The 24,285-nt window shown below is 38.8% G+C and overlaps 1 protein-coding gene across 5 annotated transcripts in view; it reads right to left on the minus strand.

The window, feature by feature from the left end:
- Positions 1–24,285, minus strand: part of LOC116696810 (ecto-NOX disulfide-thiol exchanger 2) — a 164,469-nt gene that overhangs the window by 49,620 nt on the left and 90,564 nt on the right. For 3 of the 5 annotated variants that reach the window (XM_032527990.1, XM_032527989.1, XM_032527988.1), the window contains 2 exons: positions 18,310–18,441; positions 1,474–1,629 (listed from right to left, as the gene is read on the minus strand). In XM_032527990.1, the coding sequence (XP_032383881.1) occupies positions 1,474–1,629; positions 18,310–18,441 (288 nt within the window). The remainder of the gene's footprint in view (positions 1–1,473; positions 1,630–18,309; positions 18,442–24,285) is intronic. The other 2 variants (XM_032527993.1, XM_032527992.1) reach the window with 1 other exon arrangement.

Genomic DNA, 24,285 nt, shown 5'->3' on the forward strand with positions numbered 1-24,285 from the left:
AGAATATTAATCTGAGTCTGTCAGTATCAAAACGAGCACTTTTATTAACGTAAATACAGGCTGGACAATTATCCTATTAACTTACATTGTAACTTGTTTCTCTGCTGCCGACTGCAGCAATCTTGTTTAATACTGGGTCAATGTCAAAGGAAAATATTTCCTCAATAGTTTTTATTGTATCCGATACTCAATGAGCTGTTACAGAAACAAGCCTGAACCAATAAAGCAAAAGCTGTCAGATAAATGTAGTTCAGTAAACAATACAACATTCCCCTCTGAGGTGTATGGAGTACAAGTGTGAAGTAGCAGCAGGGGTGATTCTAGGATCAGACCTTGGGGGGGGGGGGGGGGGGGGGGCTCAGCCCTAATGAAACAGCTCTGGGGATGTGCACAATCCCCATTTGAAGTTTTACAAAAATAAAAACAAGACGTGTTTTGGAGGTATATACGCTTCAGAGCTGAGAATGTCCCCGGATTTTGTCTGAGAAATCTGGTCACCTTAGTTTAGGTGTGTGTGAAGTGTAACTGTTTAGTAAAAAGACAACGTGATAGACAGATGGTTCATCCAATAACCTGCCAGGTACTTTTTGTGCTTGCACTTTTTCTAAACAGTTTCCTGTGAAGGCTTCATAGATGGTTCTGTGTGAAACCATCTGGCGCACAAGCCCCCATTCATTTCAGATCCTGATGCACAAACATGTCATGTGCATTTGTCCAGGCATATGTGTGAAAAAGTGAGTGTGTGTTTTGACATATACTGCACATATGTAACAGTGAGAGCCTGACAGAGACCTTTTACAGAGACCTATACGTAGTAGGCTGGAAGACTCAAAGGTTATCAAGTAATTACATGGATTTGACCCCTTAAACACGAGGTGGGAGAAGAAGTGATGCAGTATATGAAAGAAAAGAGCGAGAGGGAGAGCTATATATGTACATTGTACAGTAGAGCGAGCAGATGAAGAGAGATTAAAAAAGAGATAGAGCAATAAGGTGAGTTGAGCTAAGAGGAGGACAGAGTCCATCACCTCTTTGGCCCGACATATTGAAGACAGCAGCACTGTGTAATATGTTCACAGAGGTCACTCCTCCAATTATAGATTCACAGTCATCACACAATTGCACGCCCGCATGCACACACACACCTCAACAGCTATTTAAATCACCCTGGCCCTCCCTGGCCTCCTTCCTGATGAATGCAAATCATTTACACTCTGCTAGATACAGGTACAAAGAGGTTTTAAAGCTGACATTAAGGAAAAATACTCACTTCTTCTTTTATGTCACACAATATCTGGCTGACTGATGCATAGGTGTCTATCCAGAGCCCGAGTGTGAGAGAAGTCATAGATAATGCACACAACTGCATCAATAAATAAAACATACTCCAGGCTCACTGAGGACGGGTCAGCCTGCAGCGTTTCTGTGCTGCTTATTTGTGTTACAAAAGTGAGGACTTACTATAAGACTTACTAGTGTTGGGAGGAAACAGCGTGCAGCTCTTGCAGTGGATGATCTCCCTGACAACTGTTGCATCCTGGGAGAAGGGCAGGGGCGCCATGCCCAGGCCAGGCATCATGGGATTCATGGGGGTAATGCCAGTCATCAGCCCGAGACTGGGGTCAAAATCTGGAGTCAGGAGAGAAACATGGATGAGAATACATAGCAAGAAACACAGCAGCTGCTGTGGAAGCAGTGACACACATTAAGAAATTTGCTTTTGTTTCCTAACTGCTATATTCAGTCACAGCTAACCTTTCCTGTGACATCATTTGACATAATTTGAACACAGGCTGTTTTCATGTTCAACTTTACATTGTGTACTTCCTCCAGGAACATGGAGCAACACTTGTGTCAACAGTGGTGACACACAAGCAGTTTATAAATAACTGAATTAATCAGCCACTCATGCATAAATCATTTGACAAAAAAACATGAATATTTAAACTATTTTTACTTATTGTCATTCTTTCTGTCTCTCTCTCACACAAACACACACACACGCTCTCTATCTCCCCCCCTCTCCACCTCTTTAGTCTTTGAATGATGACCTGTAACATCACAAAGAAATATGAGAGAAAAACCAGAGATACTACGATATTCACAGGTACTGATTTAGACTGCACCTGGGCATACACAAACAAACATTCCCACTCTTGCACACATTTCCAGCTTTTTTGATATGGAAATACATTGCCCCTTCCCATGAGTCTCCACTGCACCTGCAGCAGACAGCGGCAGAGAAAGGATGTCATTGTGTGCATATGTGAGTGTGCAATGCTGTGCATACGCAGACTTCATCCCCATGAGTAACTTAAACTTGACTGAGACAAAACTGAATTGAAAGCACAGCAAAACACAGATGCAATGTTTGCTCAAGAGGACTGGCATAGAGGTTTTCTTTTTCTAGAGGAGTCAACAGAGAAAAAAGGAATCTAGTTTGATTTTGCAATAGAGTAACGGGAGTGATGGCAAAGGTTATGAGTGAGACAATGCTGCTGAACGAAACACTATAAAGACGAAGAGCTGCTATACTGTGTTGGCTCGCCTGGCTTTCTCTTTCTCCTGTTGATGACCTAGACATCCATCTTTGGCCAGGTGACAGAGGGAGAGCAGGCAGGCGATCATGAAAACACCGCTTCGATGGCAGAGCGATGAATGACTTATTCTTGTAAGGTGGAGGAGAGGAAGATGGATAACACAGAGGAAGAGAAGCAGTAAAAGAGAAAGCGCCATAAAATCGGATCCAATTATTATTACGGCATACCAGGATGGTAGCCTTCTGTTCTCATTAAAACTATATCTTTGTATCTGTCTGGGGTGGTCGCAGATGTTGTTAATTGTATTCTTATCTGTATAAGGTAAAAACAATAGCTGGCTGCTGCATAGCAATATATATATATATATATATATATATATATATATATAGAGTATACATGTATACTGTACGTTTATATACTGTATATACTATATATTGTATATATCTATGTTTTGTTATTTATCTGTCTTCTGGGTTTTATGTCGTTGGGCAGCTGCCTCTCTTATTTTAGAATCAGAGCGCCTAATCAGAACAAGGATGTACCATAAGTAAGACTAGAGTAAGTAAGTAAGTAAGAGTCTGAGTTTTCAACAACATTATGCTGAAAGAGTGAGGTAACTGAGAAAAAAACAAACCACATTTACTTACTTTACTGCACTTTACTCTAATAAATAAATTATAACTAAAGCCAGTTGATTTTCATTTCATATTGAAATGAAACAAAACTAATTGGACTTCTTTCGAGTTAAGAACATTTAATAATCTACAACACTGCTGCATGGTTGGAAAATGTTCTACATTGATGAATAAGAATACTAGGGCTGAGCCCTGTTCAAAATGTTCTAAGTTGGCTCTGAATCACCAGATTATTACTGTGGAGGTGGAGGTTTATGTGACTGTGAAATCCCATGAGTCGCCAGTTTGGGACAAATCTGTTTCTTCATATATGCACCTTACCGAGAATTTAGAAAAATACTATATTATTCATGTACCAATTACAGTAAAGTCCAGAGCATTGTTTTGTCTCACATTTAGGTCCCATGTTTGTAGGTCCTTGCTAGGGTTGTGTATCAAAACCTGGGTCTAATATGGCACCAGTGCCTAAACAACCGTTATCTACTGGCCCGAATCACAATGCAGATTTTGGTGGCTCATTTCAGTGGCAATTAATTGCCTTTTGCGTTGCTCTCTGATGTTCTGAAACCGATGTTAGAGGAAACAGAAGCATCGCTGCTAGTGATGCTAACATTACACTTGACAGCAGGCCTACCATTAGCTAGCAGCTGCATTAAATACGGTTGAAATAGTAGTTGAAGTATCGGTTAAGGCACCGGCATCATTTTAAAATTTTTGGTTTAACACCGGTATTGGAAAAAACCCAAACGATACCCAACCCTAGTCCTGGCATCATCTGTGATGTGAACATATTGGATTTGCTCACAGTCACAGAGATAGAAGTCATTTGTCTTATCTATTGTATTAGTTTAATACTGGGATTATACAAGTTTATAGCATTGCTTGTGTGACAATGATAGAATACATGACAACAATGATGACATTTTCTGACTGTCTAGATTTGTATCTGAGGCTACATTCACAGCGTAGTTAAAATTGTTCAAAACTCAGATTTATTACCTCTCAATATGCTTTGATCTTTTCTAATTAGTTTTTACTCATGAATAAATGAATAGATTCTGTTGCGTGGTCTCTTTTTTTAGTTAGGAATCTGGCTTCTGAATAGGTGTTAAAAATCACACTTGTCTGCTCTGCAGACTCAGATCTGACTACCATGACGAGGAGTCAGTCTTACGTCATCAATTTGATGCGGTTGCACTACGTATTGGCCATTGCAGTTTGGCAAGGCTGGGAGTTAGCACTAAAGATACAACAATAGAAAAAAAGTTGAAGAAAAGCCTCAATGCAGCCAAAATGTCCATCACAGAAAGGTATTGAAACCGAGTGGGAGAAGAGTGGGTAAGAAAATGGATGTGGACGTTATTGTTACTCTGTGCACGCATGACTTTTCACCATCACTGACATTTCATACTGGTGGGGAATATGGGTTACATCCTGAATGGATATGACCAGTCTTCTGGAAATGTGAGATATGAGCAGCATTTATAAACTGAGTATGAAGAAGTGTCATGTATTTGCACTCATTCACCAGTGCACAGTGTCTATGTATGTTATTTATTTATACCAATGATTATCATTCATGTATTTCTTCAGTTAAATTTGTGATCATCTCTGTGTCAGTGTGCCTGGTTTTCTGTTACTTTTTGTACTAGCTGTACAAAAGGATTAAATAAGGCTCTGTCGGACCCAGGAAACATCGAGATCAGACAAAAATTCGTCTCCAGGGTAACATCCCGGCTTCACCTGCTTCTAGCATTCTGAACTTAGGTCAGCACACTTCTTTCAACAGCCATGATCTGCCTGCTTAGGGCAGCGTGTATGGGCTTCTTCTACGCCTGCACATTTCTGTATTGGTATTATTGTACTTTGTTTATCTGTTCTGCTCCATTTGCTTGCCATGGTAATCCTTTCAGACACCAAGCATATTATCTTACACAAGCATAAATACAGCAGGAAATTCTGTTTGTTTGTTCTGTTGTGTTGACGTAAATGTTAATGAGGGCAAATCATTAAGTTTGTATTTTTAGTAAGAACTAATCTGATTAGGAGCATGGTCAACTCCTTACAAATGAAGCCCCATAGTGTGTTTGTTGTGGCACATCTTTAAAAAAAAAAAATCGTATATTTTCTTTAACTCCTTAATCCACTGAATGAATGAATAGTTCACTGATGTTTTCGTATGACAATTATAAACACTAAAATAGGACATGGTACAAGAATTATCAGTAAAATTGTTCCAGAATCTAAAACCGTTAAATTATGTGGCAGTGAAGAGGATTGGATTTCTGGGCATATTTTGGTGGTAATTGTTGTTTTTCTTGTTTCAGAAGAGAAAATCAAACATCTCCCGCAGAGCAACTGTAGAGTTCAACAGAAAGAAAAAAGATTCAGCAGTATGAACCATCAAGCAAAATGTCCTGTTTTGTTTATGTCCATCAGAATCAAAAATCAGAGGCTTGTTTCTTATAACAGTTAGCAATCTGTCTATCAAATCATACAATCAAAATCCATAATAGAAGACAAAGAAATAAATTTCTCCATGCACCAGGCACCATTAAACAGGCCCGAGACATTTCAGGCTTAACTTACATTTTTCTTTACAAATAGAAAATGTCTCCCTTTCTTGAAGAACCTTAATACTGTGCGGTTGTTGTCTCTCACTCCAAAGTTGAACATTGAGATTGTGAGACAATTCCAACGATATCTGATTTAGTGCTTTGGTCAACCAAAGACGGGCTGCATCAACTTTTTGACAATTTCAGATTTTTTCATATATTCAGACAAATAAAACAATATGACTGTTGATACGACCAAGATTTACAAACCAATCAATTGTAAAACAAGATGAAAATAAACGGTCAACCTAGCATAATGCTAATGCTAAAACACAATCTACCTTGGAAAACTTTGCAAAATCAGCATTTTACATTTTCCTCTTTTCACTGGCAAAGCACAGTTTCAATAACCATATCTCAACAACTACTTGATGGATTCATGAAATTTGACACAGACATTCATGGTCCCCGGAGGATAAACTCTAATGATTTAGGTAATCCCCTCACTTTTCACATAGCGTCATCATGAGGTTGACGGGTGGTTTTAAGTTAACTGTCTCGACAAACCATGGTACCTTTGGTGATCCCTTCACTTTCCATCTACTGTAGCACCATCATTCGATTATAAGTTTAAGAGTTTAAGTTTATCCAATACTTTGGTTTACCTATAAAACTAACAACACTACCACCAGCCTTATCTTAGCAGTCTTCCACTTTTGCAATTATCAAAGCATTCTTGTAACATGACAAAAATTCTTTTAATACAGTAAGTCAGGGGTCTTTAATGTTTTTTAAGCCAAAGACCCCATAAGTGAAAGAGAGATGGAGCAGGGACCACATACTACATGCATAAAATGAAGTTGCATATTAAACTAGGCCTAAAATAATGTGTAGGGTGGCCTAAAGCCTTTATACATAGAATACTAAGCTATTAAAATGGCCATATAATTGTTGCCATAAATTTATAAATCTTTTTTTTCATTTTAAAACACGTGAAAGAGGGAATCTTTAGGATGTACTACATCTTTGGATTGCTACCTTAGTGACTACCTTACTTTTAACCCAGTAAACCCATCTTCAGTGGGGATTTATATTTGCTAATAACAGGATTCATTGAAAACACTTCAGAAAATCAACAATAATTTGGAGCCCCCCCTGCATTGACTCTGAGGACCCCCTAAGGGTCCCGGACCCCCTATTGAAGATCTGTGCAGTAAGTGATAACTCCTTCATTAATGTGAGTACTCACACTTTGCCATCATCCCCACGATGATTAAGGCCAATCTAAACCATTCAATGGAAGCAACAGTCAATCCGATTTTTTTACTACCATGCATTTACACACTAACAGCATGTGCTTAGAAGTGTGTAAGAGCATGTGAATGTGCAGAGAGCAGCAGTAGCAGAGACATGCGTGATAAGATATTATTTACTTTCTCTTCTTCCAGGGGATTTTCAGCTGCTCCGGCACTCTGATCATTATGGCAACAACAGCGCTTCAGCCTGGAAGCCATGTTTTATGTTTCATCACTAACGGTGTGTTGACTGAGTGTTTGAGTGGTTTCAGTGCAAAAGGGGTCTGTACTGTGAAACTCCTCCGAGTCTCAGAGATCATGAAAGTGCCCTTAAACAAAAACATCAAGAGAAACCTTCTAGTTCTCCGACCGCCCACACAAGGCTGCCAGTCTCTGTTTATCTCTGATCTCTTTTTCTCTCGCTCACGGTTTGACTGTCGTTTTTTAAATCCATTTCTTTGTGCGCTTCTTCATTACTGTACATTCCGGTGTTGTAAAACATTTACACAGTACACCCCCATCTTGGTGCTTTATTCCAAATGTAAAATCTTTTTTGTGATTTGTTGAATGTAACTCTATATCAGACTACATGTGTGTACAACATGAAATTAAATTTAAAACATAAAAAGATGGCTGTGAAAATGAAGTGCTCCCAGCTATTGTTGTTGTACTCCCTTTTCCCGCTTGACACAACCTCCCCTCCCCTTTCTTTCTCCTCAAACTGTGATTTCCACAGATAATAATAACAGATAAATTATCCGTCTCAGCAGAGTCAGCTATGGGAGCCGGAAAGGGGGACACAGACAGCCGCTGTGAGGCATGCTGGGTAATATGGGTAATATTTTCTGATGAAGAGACATGCCTAAGCCTCCTGGAACTTGGCCTTTTACTCAACCTGCCAAATGTCCTCCCATCTGCATCTCCATTCCCCTCCTAATCTCTGCCAGATCTCTCTCAAAACCCCTAAATACCAATAATTCTTCAACTGATTTTCTGTATTGTGACACATCTGTCATTTGTTCCGCATAGATTGTACCTTTTTAAACTCAGTGAAATTTTTATGAACCACAATTTAAATAATTTATTTTTACACTATTCATTTTTCTTCTGACTTTATCGTACTGTATGTCGAATCGGTCTCTCGCTTGTCGCTGCAGTAGATCAAATCTATGAGTATGAGAATGTGTGTGTGCGTATGTTCACGTATAACTGTGTGCCAAGCAAACACAACAGTGTAAGGCTTTTTGTTCATTCAAAAATGCTATAATCTGAGTATGGAAAATATGGTATTTCCTCGTGTGACGGCAGTGTATATCTGCGTAAGTTTGTGCGTGAAACAGGGATAAAGAAAGTAAATTCCTCCACATACCTTCTTAAGACCCGTGAACCGCTGCCTTGTGGCCTCCACCCAATAACACTTTTAATCAGAGCTCAAACCAGCCAATCAATGCCATTATTGCTTGAAACATCTATTTCGATGAGGAGAGAGATCATAAATGCCCTTGTTGTCCTGAAGTGCTGTAAGATAACATAATTGCCATTTTGCAGTGAATACTAATGTAGATACAACTATTTATTATTTACTAAAAGCGGTTGGTGGTTACAGTCTAAAAGCTGCAGCATGAAAAACAGTTAATGCTCTCTAGCTACCATTAGGGCAAGTGAGCATTGAGTTTCACGTCTGGAGTGAATACATCATATAAATGGACAGTGCTTTACCCCGCAAGTTAACAGGGATATTCTGAACAGGACTACACAATATAAAAGGGTATTCAGAAAAGCCACATTAAAAACATGTCAATGCTTTTTTGATGTGTTGTGTATTACTGATAGAGAAAAGCTAATAACAGTGGTTATACTTGATGAATGGGCTGCATAAGAAAACAAAAATAAGTGTTGTGAGGCATAAAATCAAATTGGGTTTAGGCTTCAAACTGGCAGCAAAGCATCTTACTTAACAACACCGCTTTCTTTAATAATGGATATCCAGGTTAATTAATTACTAATTAGTTGACAGTTTTAATCCATTCACACTACAATGTTCTGCCAACGGCAGCTGGTTTCAGCAACCCCTACTGGCAAAGTTCCAGTTCCAGCTGTTTTGGTGTAAAGTTTCGTTTGGGCAAGATTAACATTTGAGAGGGGAAGTGGAGAAATGGTAATTGGTAATTTAACTCGCCATTCTGTACATTTTAAACATTGCAGAGCTACAGGATGTGGTCTATAATAGACATTGTGCAGGACTAGCTAGGACTGGCCAGGGTTGATGCATTGACTAGATACACCAAGTAAAGCCAAAACAACTTGATTGCTCCCTGATTGCTGGTGGCTGGTGGCTGGCTTCAGAAATGGTCATAAATCCCGCCACTCAGTGTTAGTGGATGGGACAAGAGCCAAACTAAAAAAAATCAATGTCAAACACATTTTTCCCCAAAGATGGTTTCTGTCATTTGAAGTAGTCAGTTTGAGCACGTTGATGTTTGTTGAAGTGTTAATTTTGAAGTGTTAGTATTAGTAAGTATTAGTTATTTGATGCTATAAATCAAGGCTGAAGACCTTTCTTTTTGATGCTGCCTTTCTTTAAACTGCTCATTTATTTAAATTTCTTATGCTGCACTGTAACTTTTATTCTTGTGTTTTATGTTTCTATTTGTTTTTAACTGTCTATTCATGTGTTTTACCGGTTTTTAATGCTTATGATTTGTAACTGTTTTTACTTGTGTTTTATCTGTTTAACTGATTTTGTGTAAAGGACTTTGAATTGCCCTGTTGCTGAAATGTGCTATACAAATAAAGCTGCCTTGCTATATCTATCCATCTATCTATCTATCTATCTATCTATCTATCTATCTATCTATCTATCTATCTATCTCTCTATCTATATGCCCAGAGACTACAGGTGGAAATTAGGAATTGTTGCTTTAACCTGGCTCTAGACATATTGACTTGAATGACAAGTTTAATGTTCATCTGTGCATTGTGCCTGTTTCAAATAAATAAATTTTGGTTTTATATAAACACGGTGAAACACCATGATTGACAGCTGTGATGGGCTCGACATTGGTCGGACGGGTGTATGGGAACAGTGAGTGTATGGGACTTTGGAACAGTGCCTCCACTGTCCGATCACTACTGCGCAGATTCTGGATCCAAAATTACAAAATGGTAGGTTGAGCGCTACTAATGGTTTTAATTTTTTTACATCGTCATATTGGTTCCCATGTAAGCTATATTTTGGTGTTAACATGTTTACATTATTTTCACCGCAAGGCATTACAGACGGTGGTGAAAACTGCTCACATAACACATAATAAGTACAGCAGCTCAGCAGCTCAGCACATCACCAGCACAGATCTGCCAACCACTGATGACCTTGTCACCCAGTGGTGCAGGAAGACGGCCAACAGGATTATCAGGGACTCCAATCCCCCTGGGCCACAAACTGTTCTGCCTGGGATTTCATTGCCAACAACTGCGTCTCTAATTAGCGTGCATATGACAATAAATAACTTCACACAAAAGTGAAAATTTAAATTGAGCTGATTAAAAAACACATAGTGGACAGGCTAAAGTAATAAACTCAAAGATCCACTTTAAAATACAAGAATGTTAAACGGGCCACTGAACAGGCTACACGTTGTAAACAGCCGTGGCCCGATGACTTGGCCCTCTGTAATGTTAGCAGTTAGCACCGTAAGCATTAGCCAGGAACAGTCGGGATCACCTTACTGGCTTTGTCTCAATTGTTTTTGCAAGTAATCAACTCGGGTACTCTAGCTATACAACTCAATGTGAGTACACGAATGTTGAAATTACATAAAATGCCCTTATATGTCCCTTGTAACGTTAGCTGTGATAAATTAGCCTGAAGCTAATGCTTACGTGTTACTAGTACCTCGGCATCTTTTTGGGCTCTAAGCTGTCTCCATCTTTCAGTTACATCTCCAATATTTACCAGGGGCGGGAGAACATACAGTACATACACACAGAAAGGCCAGGAGCATGTGTCTACATTTATGGCTACAGTAAGTGTAGAAGTGGAGGCTTGTGCACATGCGCCCAGTTCTACAATGATTGAGATTTACTTTATAATTCTGATGAAAAGAATGCTAATGTATGGTCTGCCTTTGTGCGTATTTGGAGGTTTTGTTGTGAATAACAACAAAACCTGTGTTGTTTTTGCATTTTCTTATGATGTCACAGGCCTAAACTGTTACAACAAAACAAACAAAAAATTCAGTTCCTTTCTGCACCAATAAGTGAAAAATATGATGCTTTATTTTCACCTTCAGTTGTTATACCACTGACAAAAAAGTTTCATCAAAGTCGGTTGATTGGTTTAATGGACAAAAACAAACTGAACCCACCCCTGCCTCCTGCAGAATGACAAATTACTCATGTCATTTGAAGAATTAACTCAAATTACGCCACTTTTTACCAGACCTTTTTACTTTTGAAGCTCTTTTTTCAGTGTCATATTGTTTGTCCACACCAGTGATATTTTGATAATTATTATCTTCATTTGCACAGCACTTATCTAAAAGCAGAATTAACAAAAGGTTGCAGTCTTTTGTATCAGCTTTCTGTACAACTGATTAAATCGTGGAGGATGAAATGCAGGGACTCTTAAATCAAAAGGAAAACTACAAGTTGTACAGTTGTTAGTTTTCTTACCAGCAGATCAATATCAATTTCATCGCTGTATCTTCATAATAGATAAGTCCAATATTTGTTTAGCACAGCCTAGAAAGCTTTCAACAACTCCAAAGCTGTCATATGTACAGATGTGAATAAATAGAATAATGACACATTGTGGTATAATTTGCAGTTAGCTACAGTGTTGGAGGTATTTACTTCACCCACTGGTTGCATGCAGCTTCTCAAAAGTCTAGCCAACATTGATGGGTTGAAACGCCCTGCACAGTCATGGTACACCAACACAGGTGTTAATTATTGTGCCTGATTAGAGGTTTTTTCAAGACTGTGTGGGTGTGTTAAGATTTAGATTGATTGACACCTTCGTCACGCTCGCAAGTGTTTTAACACCTGCCAGAGCGGGACAAATGACATTATTAGATCATGGAGTCAGGCAACATCACATAACTCCAGTATAACTCTTCCCACCTTCAATTTAAGCAAAAGAATCATCTGAAAAAAGGGACATGTATGTGGGTGTGCAAGGCCTTTTAACTCTTTGATATCTTTCAACTATAACCCAACTGATGCTGGATCTTTTATGCTGCTAACAACATTGATGTAAGAGAGTTTTAATTTTAAGTTTTTTTAGTTCAACATATACTGTACACCACACTGATATATCTGAAATTAGCTAATTTTGGGGGCTAATTTTTATTATTATTATTATTATTATTATCATTATAATGATAATAATAATAATAATAATAATAATAATACATTTTATTTATAAAGCGCTTTTTATAATATTCAAAGACACTTTAAAGAGTTAAAAAAGAGGTGGTTGCTAGGTGATAGCAACAAATACGGTCAGAACAAGCATGTAGCTGCCCATTCTATTCACATGACAACAAACAGGTGGAGTATTCATTTAAAAATTATGAACAACCTTCAAATAAATAAATAAATCACACATTGTTCCGTTGGAAAGTAATGGAAACGTGTCAGGTTTTCTGTAGTTTAGAGCCAACACAGAGCAGGACTCTTTTAGTCGTGATGGAGAGTTGATAGTCATCTGCATTAAATCAAGAACATAAAACATGATATGTAACTTAGTGTGTGTGTGTGCATCTTTCTTTTATAGCTTGTGTCAAGTTATGCTCTATGTTTTGTGTGTGTGTGTGTGTGTGTGTGTGTGTGTGTGTGTGTGTGTGTGTGTGTGTGTGTGTGTGTGTGTGTGTGTGTGTGTGTGTGTGTGTGTGTGTGTGTATTTGTGGGAGGCTCATGGGGGAAGGAATAAATTTGCGTGTGCTGAGTATGTTCAGAGTGGCTCAAAGAGTGTCGGAGTTTCAGGGCTAACAGACTGTAAATGTGTAGGTGCATCGCCTGCCAAAGTCTACTGAACCTATGGATGATGGATGAAGTTCAGCAGAGGTCATGTTTACTGCTCAGAGGCCTCTTTTCAGCTGCCTGTTTAAGTGCAGGCAGAACAGGGATAGTAGACGCACAGTCGTAACTCAGACTGCACTTAGCAGTCCACTTTGATTGACCTAAGATTTACGCTTCATAAATGGTTAAAGGGAAAGCGACAGACAGAGATGGTAGGAGTGGAGTCAAAGAAAAAAAACTGTCATCCTGTCTGACAGGTGTCCGTCCATCTGTCTGCAGATGGATAATACTGAGCTCTGCCTGAGACAAAGGTACCTGATTTCCTTATGAGCATGGGGATTATAATAGAGTCCTCTTCTGAACAGGTATGCATCATATAAAAAAATAACCATTGCTCTCACAAAATCACTGATAGCAGAAAAGATTACGGTATTGTTTAAACTGAAGATGTTTAAAAGGAGAGGTTACTTCAAGTCCTTACTATCAGTGAAAACACATAATATAAACTTTAGATTTTAAGAATTAAGATTGTCTGTAGGTTTTATTTTGTAATTTCCATGAATTCATATGTACTCTGTTTGCAGCATGACCCACTTTATCGCATGTACCGTTTGGGTTTTTCATCATGACCGAGGAAAGGCTGAAACTGTGAACGCTCTCAGCTCTCTAAAAACCTGATGAACAGCGTGTGCTCTAATGTGGCTGTGGGTTGCAGCGGCTGACTCAGCTGTAATGAGACATTAATGAAGATGTTGGGTAATTTGGGCTGGCGAGTGAGAGAGAGGGAGGGAGGGGGAATAGGGAAGGAGGGAGGAGGAAGCAAGAGGCAAAGCTAGGGAAGCACCAGCTGCTTTTCCAGATGATCCATGAGGGGAGCCACAGCTGTCCCCTTCACCCGACCCTCCTCCCTCTCTATCGCTTTCTCCTCCCCTCTGTCTTCTCTACACCACCATTCAGAAACTGCTTCAGCAAAACGACTTTAATGAAGATATATCACCACAACTAAGGCCTTATCCATTCTGTGCCACACAGATCAAATCCCTCGATACACTTCTCCCTCTTGACGTGTGGGCAAGAGAGTGTTTCCCTCCATCTCCATCAGGGACAACTCCCCACTCTGTCGGTAATGTTTACGATACTCTTGAGAGTAGAGCTGGCAGAGGCTGTTCTGAGTGTGAAAGCAGTAAATACCACAAATAAAATGAAATAAGTGAACTGTGGTAGTAAAGAGCAGCAACTTCCACACCCATATTTGTAAATATGGGTTCAAATGACAATAAAATGCATGTATGTGAAGTGAACACACAAATAAAAAGCATGTGGTAAGTACCACAAATAAGGTAAAAAAAAAAAACTCCACCAAGGACAAAGAAATGACTAATCACAGAGGGAGAGCAAAACCGTGGAGCCTAACCTTATGTTACAAATGGAAAGGGGAATTGGTAAGGCGGACTGTAATGTTCTCAATGCAGAATACTTAACAATAAAGTGCTCTCTTAGTTTGTAATGACATTGTAAAATAATAAACAGATGTGCACACGGGCTAATGCTTCATTAATTTTAAAGCTCTCCGCCTATACTCTCAGTTTAAGTGTTCTGAGAGTAATGTTAATGAAGTGTTGTAAGTCTCATGTTGCCTGAGCCCAATTTTGTTTTTAATGAGACGGTGTGTGCTCTCTTAAGGACAAAATAATGGCACTGTGCTCTTATTGGTTACATATGTTCATTATGCTTATGAGTTGTTAATAAAGACATGTAGCAGCAAGTTTCCAAGTTGAACCCACAAGGTTCTGCGTCTTTGAACAGCATTCTTTGCTAACTATTACCCTAATTAACTGTAATTTGAGAAAAACTGAGATCATGGATACCTTTATTATCACAGAGGGGCCATTTGTTAATTGACTGGGCTTTTTTTTGTCCTAATGCCTGCAATTTTGCTGCACACTTTATCATTCCCTGCAATCTGTTTCTATTTTTGAGGGCAAGTAACCTGTACCAGCTGACAAAGGAGAATGTGACAGCTGATTCAATAAAGCAGGAATAAAACAATTTCATGGTATTGTCAACATTAAAACTTCAAAGCTTATGGTTGAAGTACAGGGGCTCACACGCTTTTTTAAACACAGCAGCCACATGAAGCTCGAAGGTCAGCTTGTCATCAATTAAAGTGCCAAGATTGTTCTGCTACACAAGCTCAACAACTAATGCAGCTTTTGTCTGTGACCCAAACAGGAAGATATCTAATCAACCTTTAGGACAGAGCCACTGTCCTGTGCATGTTTGTGTCGCTTACACAGTCATGGAGTCGTAACTCCATCTCCCAAAATCAGCTCAGTGTATCCAATTTAATTGGATCAATCCCACTTGACAACACAAACCAACACGGGACCTGGGCAGGGATCAAATCGAACGTGCAATTTCAACACAAGAAATTCCAACCAATGCAATCTCAATCTCCATCTGTTATACACAAAGAAAATGAAATCAATTTAATAAACTGCTGTGAAAGAGCCATGTGCATGTTTAAGTTCTCCTCATTCTTCTTCAAAACACTCTATATAAACAATTTTCCACTTGCAGTGCAATAGAAAAAAAACTTATAAATCAATAAATGAATAGCCTATCCAGCAAAAATTAACAAACACATACTTCACTGAGTGAATCCTCACTGAGTGTCCCATCAGTCAATGCTTGTGCACTGTCTGATATTATAACTTGCAGCGGAACTCACTCTCTAATAACGTTAAATGATGGAGTTGATGCAAAAATGTATCAGTGGATTCATTATGAGAAGCAGGGGTGAGCGTCCCCCGGGTCACATGAACATGGTCTGTTTATATAAATTTAAATAAAATTTCCTGTCAGGTCTGAATTAAGCAATAAAGAACATTAATGTAAAAGTCACTGTTTGTCTAAATGACCATGTACTTTGACATACAAATGAAGACAGCATGTTGGAAAAGGACCAAATATTGGCATGATGATTAATAACAACATAATGTATGTTAACAACAAGCCTTCAATGTGGATTCTTTTAAAACGTCTTAGAACCCAATATAATCCAAAGTGAACACGGTTGCAAACACCAAGGCCGACAGTAGGCGTGATTCTGTTTATAATACGTTAGGTGTCAACATGAGGGGACGTTTTCTCACATTTACAGTTGGTGCATTGATTGATTGATTGATTCATTCATTCATATCTGTGCATTAGTGTTTTTGGGTACCCGCTAAGTCATGCTCTTCAACAAAAGAAGTCAGCTCATGCATCAGTTGGGGTTGTGACCTGTAGTTTAAGAAATAGGCCTTAGAGGGATTATGGGATGTTGATGTGTTTATATGTCTAGACTTTAAGCGAGCTAGGTTATACAGAAGGGATCAGCATGCAGAAACATTATCTTCTCTTAAACCCTCTGCTGTAAACTTGGCAGATTTGATATGCCAACACACACATTGATATGCCAACACACACTACATGCTGACACATTATCAGCTGCTGACCTTATGTGACCTGATGAAAGCAGGCACTAGTTATACATCAGAACTCTGTTTCTAAGCACATAGGCTGAGCCGTCTGATATGTCTCCCATTGGAACAGCTTGAGATGCTGGGATGTAAGATATTTCTTTCACTTGCAGAGAGTTAGATAAGATACCACTCTCATATCTGTTTGTTATATATGAAGCTCTAGCTAGCAACAGGTTAGCTTAGCTGAGCATAAAGACTGGAAACTATCTAGGAAACAGCTAGCCCAGCTAAGTCCACCGTTAATTAAAATCTGACTACAAGTGCCTCCAAAGCTAGCCAAGCAAGTTATGTTACTTTAATTGTACAAAAACCAAAGCGTATAATAGACCATTTCTGTTTTTTTACAGGGGGTTAAGTGCAAGATTTCTTTGGTGTGATCACTAAGTCTTGTCCTTGCACTTGGCCAACAGTTAGTTCTGCAGTGGCCTTTCAAGATGCTAGTAGGCAGATTTTGTTACCTTAGGACAGAGCCAGGATAGCTCGGTTCTTTCTGCTTTTAGTCTTTATGCTAAGCAAAGATAACCGGCTGCTGTACAGAAATGTGAGAGATGTAGATGCTCTCATCTAGAGTACATCTCCAGCTCTCTGTGTCTCAACAGGGAAAGGCATATAATTAAAAACCCTTCCCACCCCAGTCACCACCTGTTTAACCTCCTGCGCTCTGGCTTGAGGTAAAGGTGCACAAAGAGACAAACAGACTCAAAAACAGTTTTCTTCGTCTGGGCCATCAGAACTCTGAATTTCTGCAAATAACATTACATTGCAATATGAAAAATCTTTTAAATATGAAATGCATTGCTATTTTATCCCATCACTGACACCCTCTCATGTGCAATTCTTATATTTTATTTATTTAAATTGTATGTCCTGAATGTATGTGATGTCTTGTTTTGTTTTTATTGTTAAAACTGTCTTTCACTGAAAAGAAAAGCTCAACAAATTGTACTGTATGCTACCATGTTCAATGAGACTAAAGTCGGTCTATCCATCTGTCAAACTCTGGGCAAAAAAATCAAATAATTTCAAAAGTTGCATAAATCTTTCACCCATACTATAATGTGCATTTATGTGCTCAGCCAATCAGAATTAACCTAGTCAACGCCACGGGGGCTGGACGAGGATTTCTAACTCTTCAGTGACTCTTGGAACAGAGAGGGAACTCCTTAAAGGGGTTGCCACATATACTGTAAACATCCTGACCTCCAGCGGTACAGTCAGACAAGGATGACTTACAGCCCCCTCGGGCCCCACAAAGGTGTAAAAACATACACACGTCATCAACCATTGGAAACAATTGCGATTTCCTAACCATATGCAGAGGAGGGGAAGCTCTAGACATTCGAACATTGACGCATCAGGAGCTGCCCAGTGGGGTGAGAACTTCTCCCATGCTGATGCTCAACAACTTGCTCAAGGGCAGCGGAGGGGGTGGAAACACTGTTACTCATGCATCCTCCTACATACATTTTGTTCTAGCCAGTCTGTGGATTCAAGGCAACAACCAAAAAGGTTTTGTAACCTTTAGGTGGCTGTTTCTCCCACCTCTAAACATGTAGGCAGCTATACTACTTATCTTCCAATCACAAGTGTCAACGTAATTCTAACAAGTTCATTTTTTTTATGAGCTGTGGGATGGAAATTCCCACATCAGTATATTCCCTGCACAACACAACGCATTTCTGTCCGGCACTGTAAGATCTGTTTGTCAGCATGTAGCATGTTTTCTGTGGTACCTGGCATGGGCTGCTGTCCAGTCATGCTTATCTGAGGCATTCCCAGGTTGCTCATGGCTGTTGCCCAGGTGCTGGGGTCTGACATGGGCATTGTCATGGAGTTAGAAGCCATGGTCATGTTATGGTTTGCAACTAGAGAGAGAGAGAGAGAGAGAGAGACACACACAAGAGGTAAGTAAGAGTGAGATTTAAAATTCCCTTTTCGGATCGTTATTTGAGTTCCCCAAAAGAAAGATGTGCATTGGTTTAGATGGGTTAAAGGAAAGTCCAGGGTCAAAATTGGAATTATATTTAAGGTGGCTTTCTTTTGTGACAAAATGTTACACCTCACTGACACAAGTGCTTTGTGATCTCCACCCCCGTTTCATTTCTGTCACAGGAGAGTTGCGAGGCCACATGCCACTGTGACCCTGCTTTCAGTCAAAACACACCGGGCGCATAAGCGTCACGTATAGCAGCGTGTAGAGAGAGGGAGAGGGAGAGGGGGAGAGAGGGAGAGAGAGAGAAGATTGCTATGTGATCGGGGTGTAGAAATACTTGTCCGGTGTGAATGGCCAGGCCCATGATCAGGCATGTAACTACGCTACGCGACACTTGAGCGCCAGGTGTGTTCCATCTATTTATCAAATTTCTCACAACTTAGAAACATTAAGTTGTTTAAGAATACATCCCATTTTTTTGTTTGGTGTGACATATTAAGGAGTGAGTGATATATTTTTGGTCAGGGTGAATAATATGTTATCTGTGTAAGTGTATGAAGAATATGTGTGATAGTAGGTAGGGTAGTTTTAGCCAAGTAGTTGTATATGATTTGAACATTTTGAACTTTATTTTGTATTTCTTGTGGTGCTAACAACATGTGGCTTTCATTGTCTGGACTTGGCAATGTGGTTTTATAATCTCCAGTTTGCTTTTTTTCTTCTTTCCCTTTAAGTCAATATCCTATTATGTCATATTAAGTCAGGCCAATATCTTCTTTCTTTCTTTCTTTCTTTCTTTCTTTCTTTCTTGTTATTGCAAACAAAGTAACAATAAAATGAAATATAAAAACACAATAAGTGCGTAGCAACACACCAAAAAGGAAAAACAGTATGTCCAATCTGTCCAAAAAGGAGTGGGGAGAAGCCAAAGCTTGTTATTTTTCCCACGCCTCATTCAACTTTAAATAGTTTCTGTATATATTATGTATTTTGTATATGTATGTATCATATATTTTATATTATAATATATACACACAATATGAATGTGAGGTTGTTGGTAATTTCTCATGTTAATTGTGGGTGAATTTATTAAGGATTTTACACACATTAAAGAAACCTTAACAAAATAAAAATAAATGAATGTACAATAAATAAATGACATTTTTAGCTGATACTTTAAATAATGAACGGAGCAGGTGTACAAAAAATCCTTGTCTGATCTTTGTGTCATTGGCTACATGTTATCACTTGAGATGTCCTATTAAAGTTCACTCTGACACTTTCTTGGTAAATATGGTTTCTTTCTCACACTCAAAACATTTTCAACTTCTAAATTGATCTTTTACAGTAGTGGACGTTTAATAAATACAAGACCGGACCAAAGTTAAACTTGACACACAATGCACAGGCATAAAGCAGTGCACATATAACATTGCCTCAAAGAAAAGTATAAATGCATTTATTTTTCTGAGGCATAAAACACTGAAAATTCTCCAACCTACCATTACAAATACACATCAGCTGCCACACAAAACCTAAGGCTTGTGGTTCTCTGCCAAATCCTAAGGCTTGCATAGAAAAGAAAATTCAGATCCCCATAGATAAAAACCCTGCAGTAAAATCAACAAGAACACATCATACATCCACCGGCAGTTCATTCTCCTGATCTGTAGTTCATATCACAGCTCTAAGTACTCTTACAACTATTGCTGGTTGGGCTCCTGCTGGCAGACCTGTGAATTACCAAGCTGCAGCGGCTGCTGGCTGAGCCACAAGCCTGTCTTCCTCTTTCCTGACACTTAGTTTAACTGTGGTAACCCAAACCAGCACTGAACAACAATGGAATTTCACACCTTAAAAAAAGTTTTTCTCAACTGCTGGTTTAATTCTACTCACTGTGTGTGTGTGTGTGTGTGAGTGTGTGAGTGTGTGAGTGTGTGTGTGTGTGTGTGCGGTATAAATATATCAACAGACTTGGCTCAGCAAATTCACTCTGCAACTGACAGAACACCACCAAGAAGCTTCTTGTGCTGCTTTTCTTAAAATTTGCTGGAGAGATGTTTAAAAACAAAGCAGCAATATGTTTTCCACATGACATAAACATGATAATGTAATTATGATATTTTAACCATAAACATTTAAAAGACCCCAACAGCTTGACTATTTATATGTAATTGTTATAATTAAGGCTGTAATTAACTGTAACTGTAATCAGCTTTGCATTTTATAGCCTTAAAGACAATAATATAGGCTTTGACAAAGGGGAAACTATCAGCATGCTTGTCATATAGCAACAGGCCTGTTTTACATTGCCTTTCCTTCTGCTAATTAATATTCTTCTAAACATTCCACTAACACAACGACAGCATGCCTACTCAGACCCACGCTATGCTGCCATGGAGAGGTCCGATAATGCACTGATTGCTGTGGTGTTGCTATGTTAATGTTACCGACAGGAGCTTCACAGGCCTGTTAACTGCTTACAACCCTATTAGCTGTCCTGCTGACTGGGTGGCAGTACACTCAGAGGAGAGATAATACAGTGAGAGGAGAGGAGTGGTAAAACATAAAGCTTTAATACACATCCATGATCACTGTAATGCAGGTTTACAACACAGGGACTGATAGGAGTCCAACTGAAAACTAATGCAGGGTTTTACAATACACTAGAACGCTGATTTGGATAGGAAATGGGTCAGAAATTGGCCCAGTTGGGCATGTGCCCAGAACTAGTTTACTGACTACTATTTCTCACCTTGATATCTTTCCTCTGCAATCTGCCCACTCTCGGATTTCTTACGTCTTTTTAACAAACAAGATTGCGTGCCAGCTCAGAGTTAGTCAGAGCGTAGTGTGGTGCTTTTGTGGGGGCTGCTTCCTTTGAATACAAAGCAAGAAAAGCATCAGTTACCCATTAGATGAAAACGATGACTCAGTCGTCACGAGGTGTGTACCATTTGTCAGCAATAAGGTGCTCAGAGCTGGCTGAGTTGCAAAATACATAATACACAACAAATGCCAGCAAATGCACGCCTGAGTTATTGTAAAAGGGACTAGTTGACAACCATTTCAGTAAATAAATAATGTGTTAGCAAGATGACTATGCACTCTTGGTTTGTATTTGCAATCAGCAAACTGGAGCTCTTAACTCCTAGCTCTCAACATAAACAACCACTTGTTATCACATGACTAAAGTTCCATGCTAGGTGGAATTACATTACCCATGTTGAATTGTCAAGCGAATTTTAAGCAAGCTTTTTGCCGTAAAAAAAGAAATGCAAATAAGGTATGTTTCCATCAACTGGTTTGGAGCTAATAATATAGACTACAGTGCTGATTCGACGCTATAGGCTCCGCATGGCTGTAATCCGCCAGTAAACGGACTCAAAGAAGTAGAGGTTGCTAACCAGAAACAAAATAAGTCACCTAATTGGCCAACCCATCTACGAGAGAAAAATGGAGAAAGGTCTTCAGGAATTTGGTTCAATTTGGCACGTATTAATTAGTCTTTTATGAAAGCTAGTATAGTAGTATTAATCCAGTCCGGAGATGAAGACACATTCTGGGAATATCTATGGAGATACCGACAACAGAAACAGCTAATCAGCCATGTGAGTTAAATGTTCATCAGAACTTATTTGGCAAAGGTGTTTAAATATCACATTTAGTACGTCAACTAGTTTCGACAAAGGCCAAAACCCTTTAAGCAAACGTAAAAACTTGATTGCACAAATTGAGTACGTTTAATTGAATGTTGATGTTTCCATCTAGCTTTTTTAATGACGTACTTCTAAATTTGCATAGAAGTAGGTGAATAGAAACAGGGATATTATATATCTATATATATATATATATATAAGAACTGTACCAAAACCATGTGCATCTCAGTACAATAGAGACAAGCACAGACAACAAACATAAACTTAGACTGCAAACAATTCAATATTACACCAGCACAGTAATCTCTAACAGAGTATATCTGCATCTATTTGTTGTTATTTGATCTATCAGATATTTGCTTTCCATTTCATCATGCTCAAATCCTACATCAACTGTCAGAAACAAGAGACAATCCCAGTCAGCAAAACAAATTTACCCAAAGAGCCATCTTCATTCTATGAAGCTATGTGTAACATTAACAGAGTTACGGTTGAAAGCCCCTTACTTTTAAGCTGGTGATTCAAGGGGAGATTATTATAACAAGGTTAAGGTGAAGACAAAGTCTTATAAACACTGATAATGAGTCAAAATGCATAAAGTGAGAGGCATCTGGCACATTTCTCATATGATGAGTCTCAGCTGGTTGCCACTATTTGAGTTTGGTTTGTCCAATTTAACATGTGGTACCATGCTGTTCTATGGAATTATTTCTACGAGTCATGAATGATTAATTCAGATTGCCTCAGATAACAAAAAAAGTAATTGAGAGACCAGAAAATAATGTTGTCAGGTGTAGTCCTTAAATCAGACAAAGTACTTATTGTAGGTGATTTTAATATCCATGTGGACGTTGACGATAGCCTTAGTATTGCTTTAAACTCACTACTAGATTCAATTGGTTTTAGTCAGTGTGCATAAGGCCACTCACTGTTTTAACCACACCCTCGACTTTTTCCTGGCATATGGCATCAAAATTGAAGACTTAATAGTATTTCCGCAGAATCAGCCCATTCTCTCATAACGTTTGAATTCTTGCTACCGACTATACTAAAGTAAATAAAAGCTTCTACACTAGATGTCCTGCAGACAACTTTAGATTCTGATGCTCATCTCAAAAAGAAGATGATCAAGCAAAGGAAACTAGCACCTTGGTATAACTCCCAAACTCGCAAATTAAAAACACATCTCGCAAAAAACTTAAAAAAAAACTTAGATTGGCAAGACAATCTGAAAATGTACAAAAAGGCCCTCAGAAATGCCAGATCAGACTATTACTCATCACTAATAGAAGAAAATAAGAACAACCCAAGGTTTCTTTTCAGCACTGTAGCCAGGCTGACAATAGTCACAGCTCCATTGACCCATCTATTCCTATAGGTCTGAGTAGTGACAACTTTATCATCTTCTTTAATGATAAAATTATAACAATTAGAGATTCACCTTTAAACGCAGTAGCACTAGAAAGAACGACAATCTGACATATACTTAGACTGCTTCTGTCCTAAAGACCTTCAACAATTAATGTCAAAGGTCTCTTCAGCTAAACACTCTACCTGTCTCTCAGACCCCATTCCAACAAGGCTACTTAAAGAAGCGTTACCCATGGTTTACACTCCATTACTAGAAATGATCAATATGTCTGTATTAACAGGTTATGTACCTGCGGTTACCACTCCACTACTAGATATGATCTATATGTCTCTATTAACAGGTTATGTACCACGGCCATTTGAAGTAGCTGTGATAAAACCTCTTTAGAAAGCAGCATAGCACTACTGTCAGAAATCTAGGAGTTATTTTTGATCAAGATATATCCTTTAACGCCTACAAACCTCAAGAACAGCCATTTGTCATCTTCGTAACATTGCCAAAATAAGGAACATCCAGTCTCAAAACGATGCTGAAAAACTAGTCCATGCATTTCTTACTTCCAGGCTGGACTATTGATACTGTTACTATTACTATTATTAATTCTTTATTATTGTTAATTCTTTATTATCAGGAGGCTCAAATAGTCCCTTAAGACTCTCCTGAAGGCTGCAGCGCGTGTTCTGACAAGAACTAAGAAAAGAGATCATATTTCTCCAGTATTAGCCTCTCTGCATTGGCTTCCTGT

This window comes from Etheostoma spectabile, chromosome 10, assembly GCF_008692095.1.
Source record: "Etheostoma spectabile isolate EspeVRDwgs_2016 chromosome 10, UIUC_Espe_1.0, whole genome shotgun sequence".
Taxonomy (NCBI): domain Eukaryota; kingdom Metazoa; phylum Chordata; class Actinopteri; order Perciformes; family Percidae; genus Etheostoma; species Etheostoma spectabile.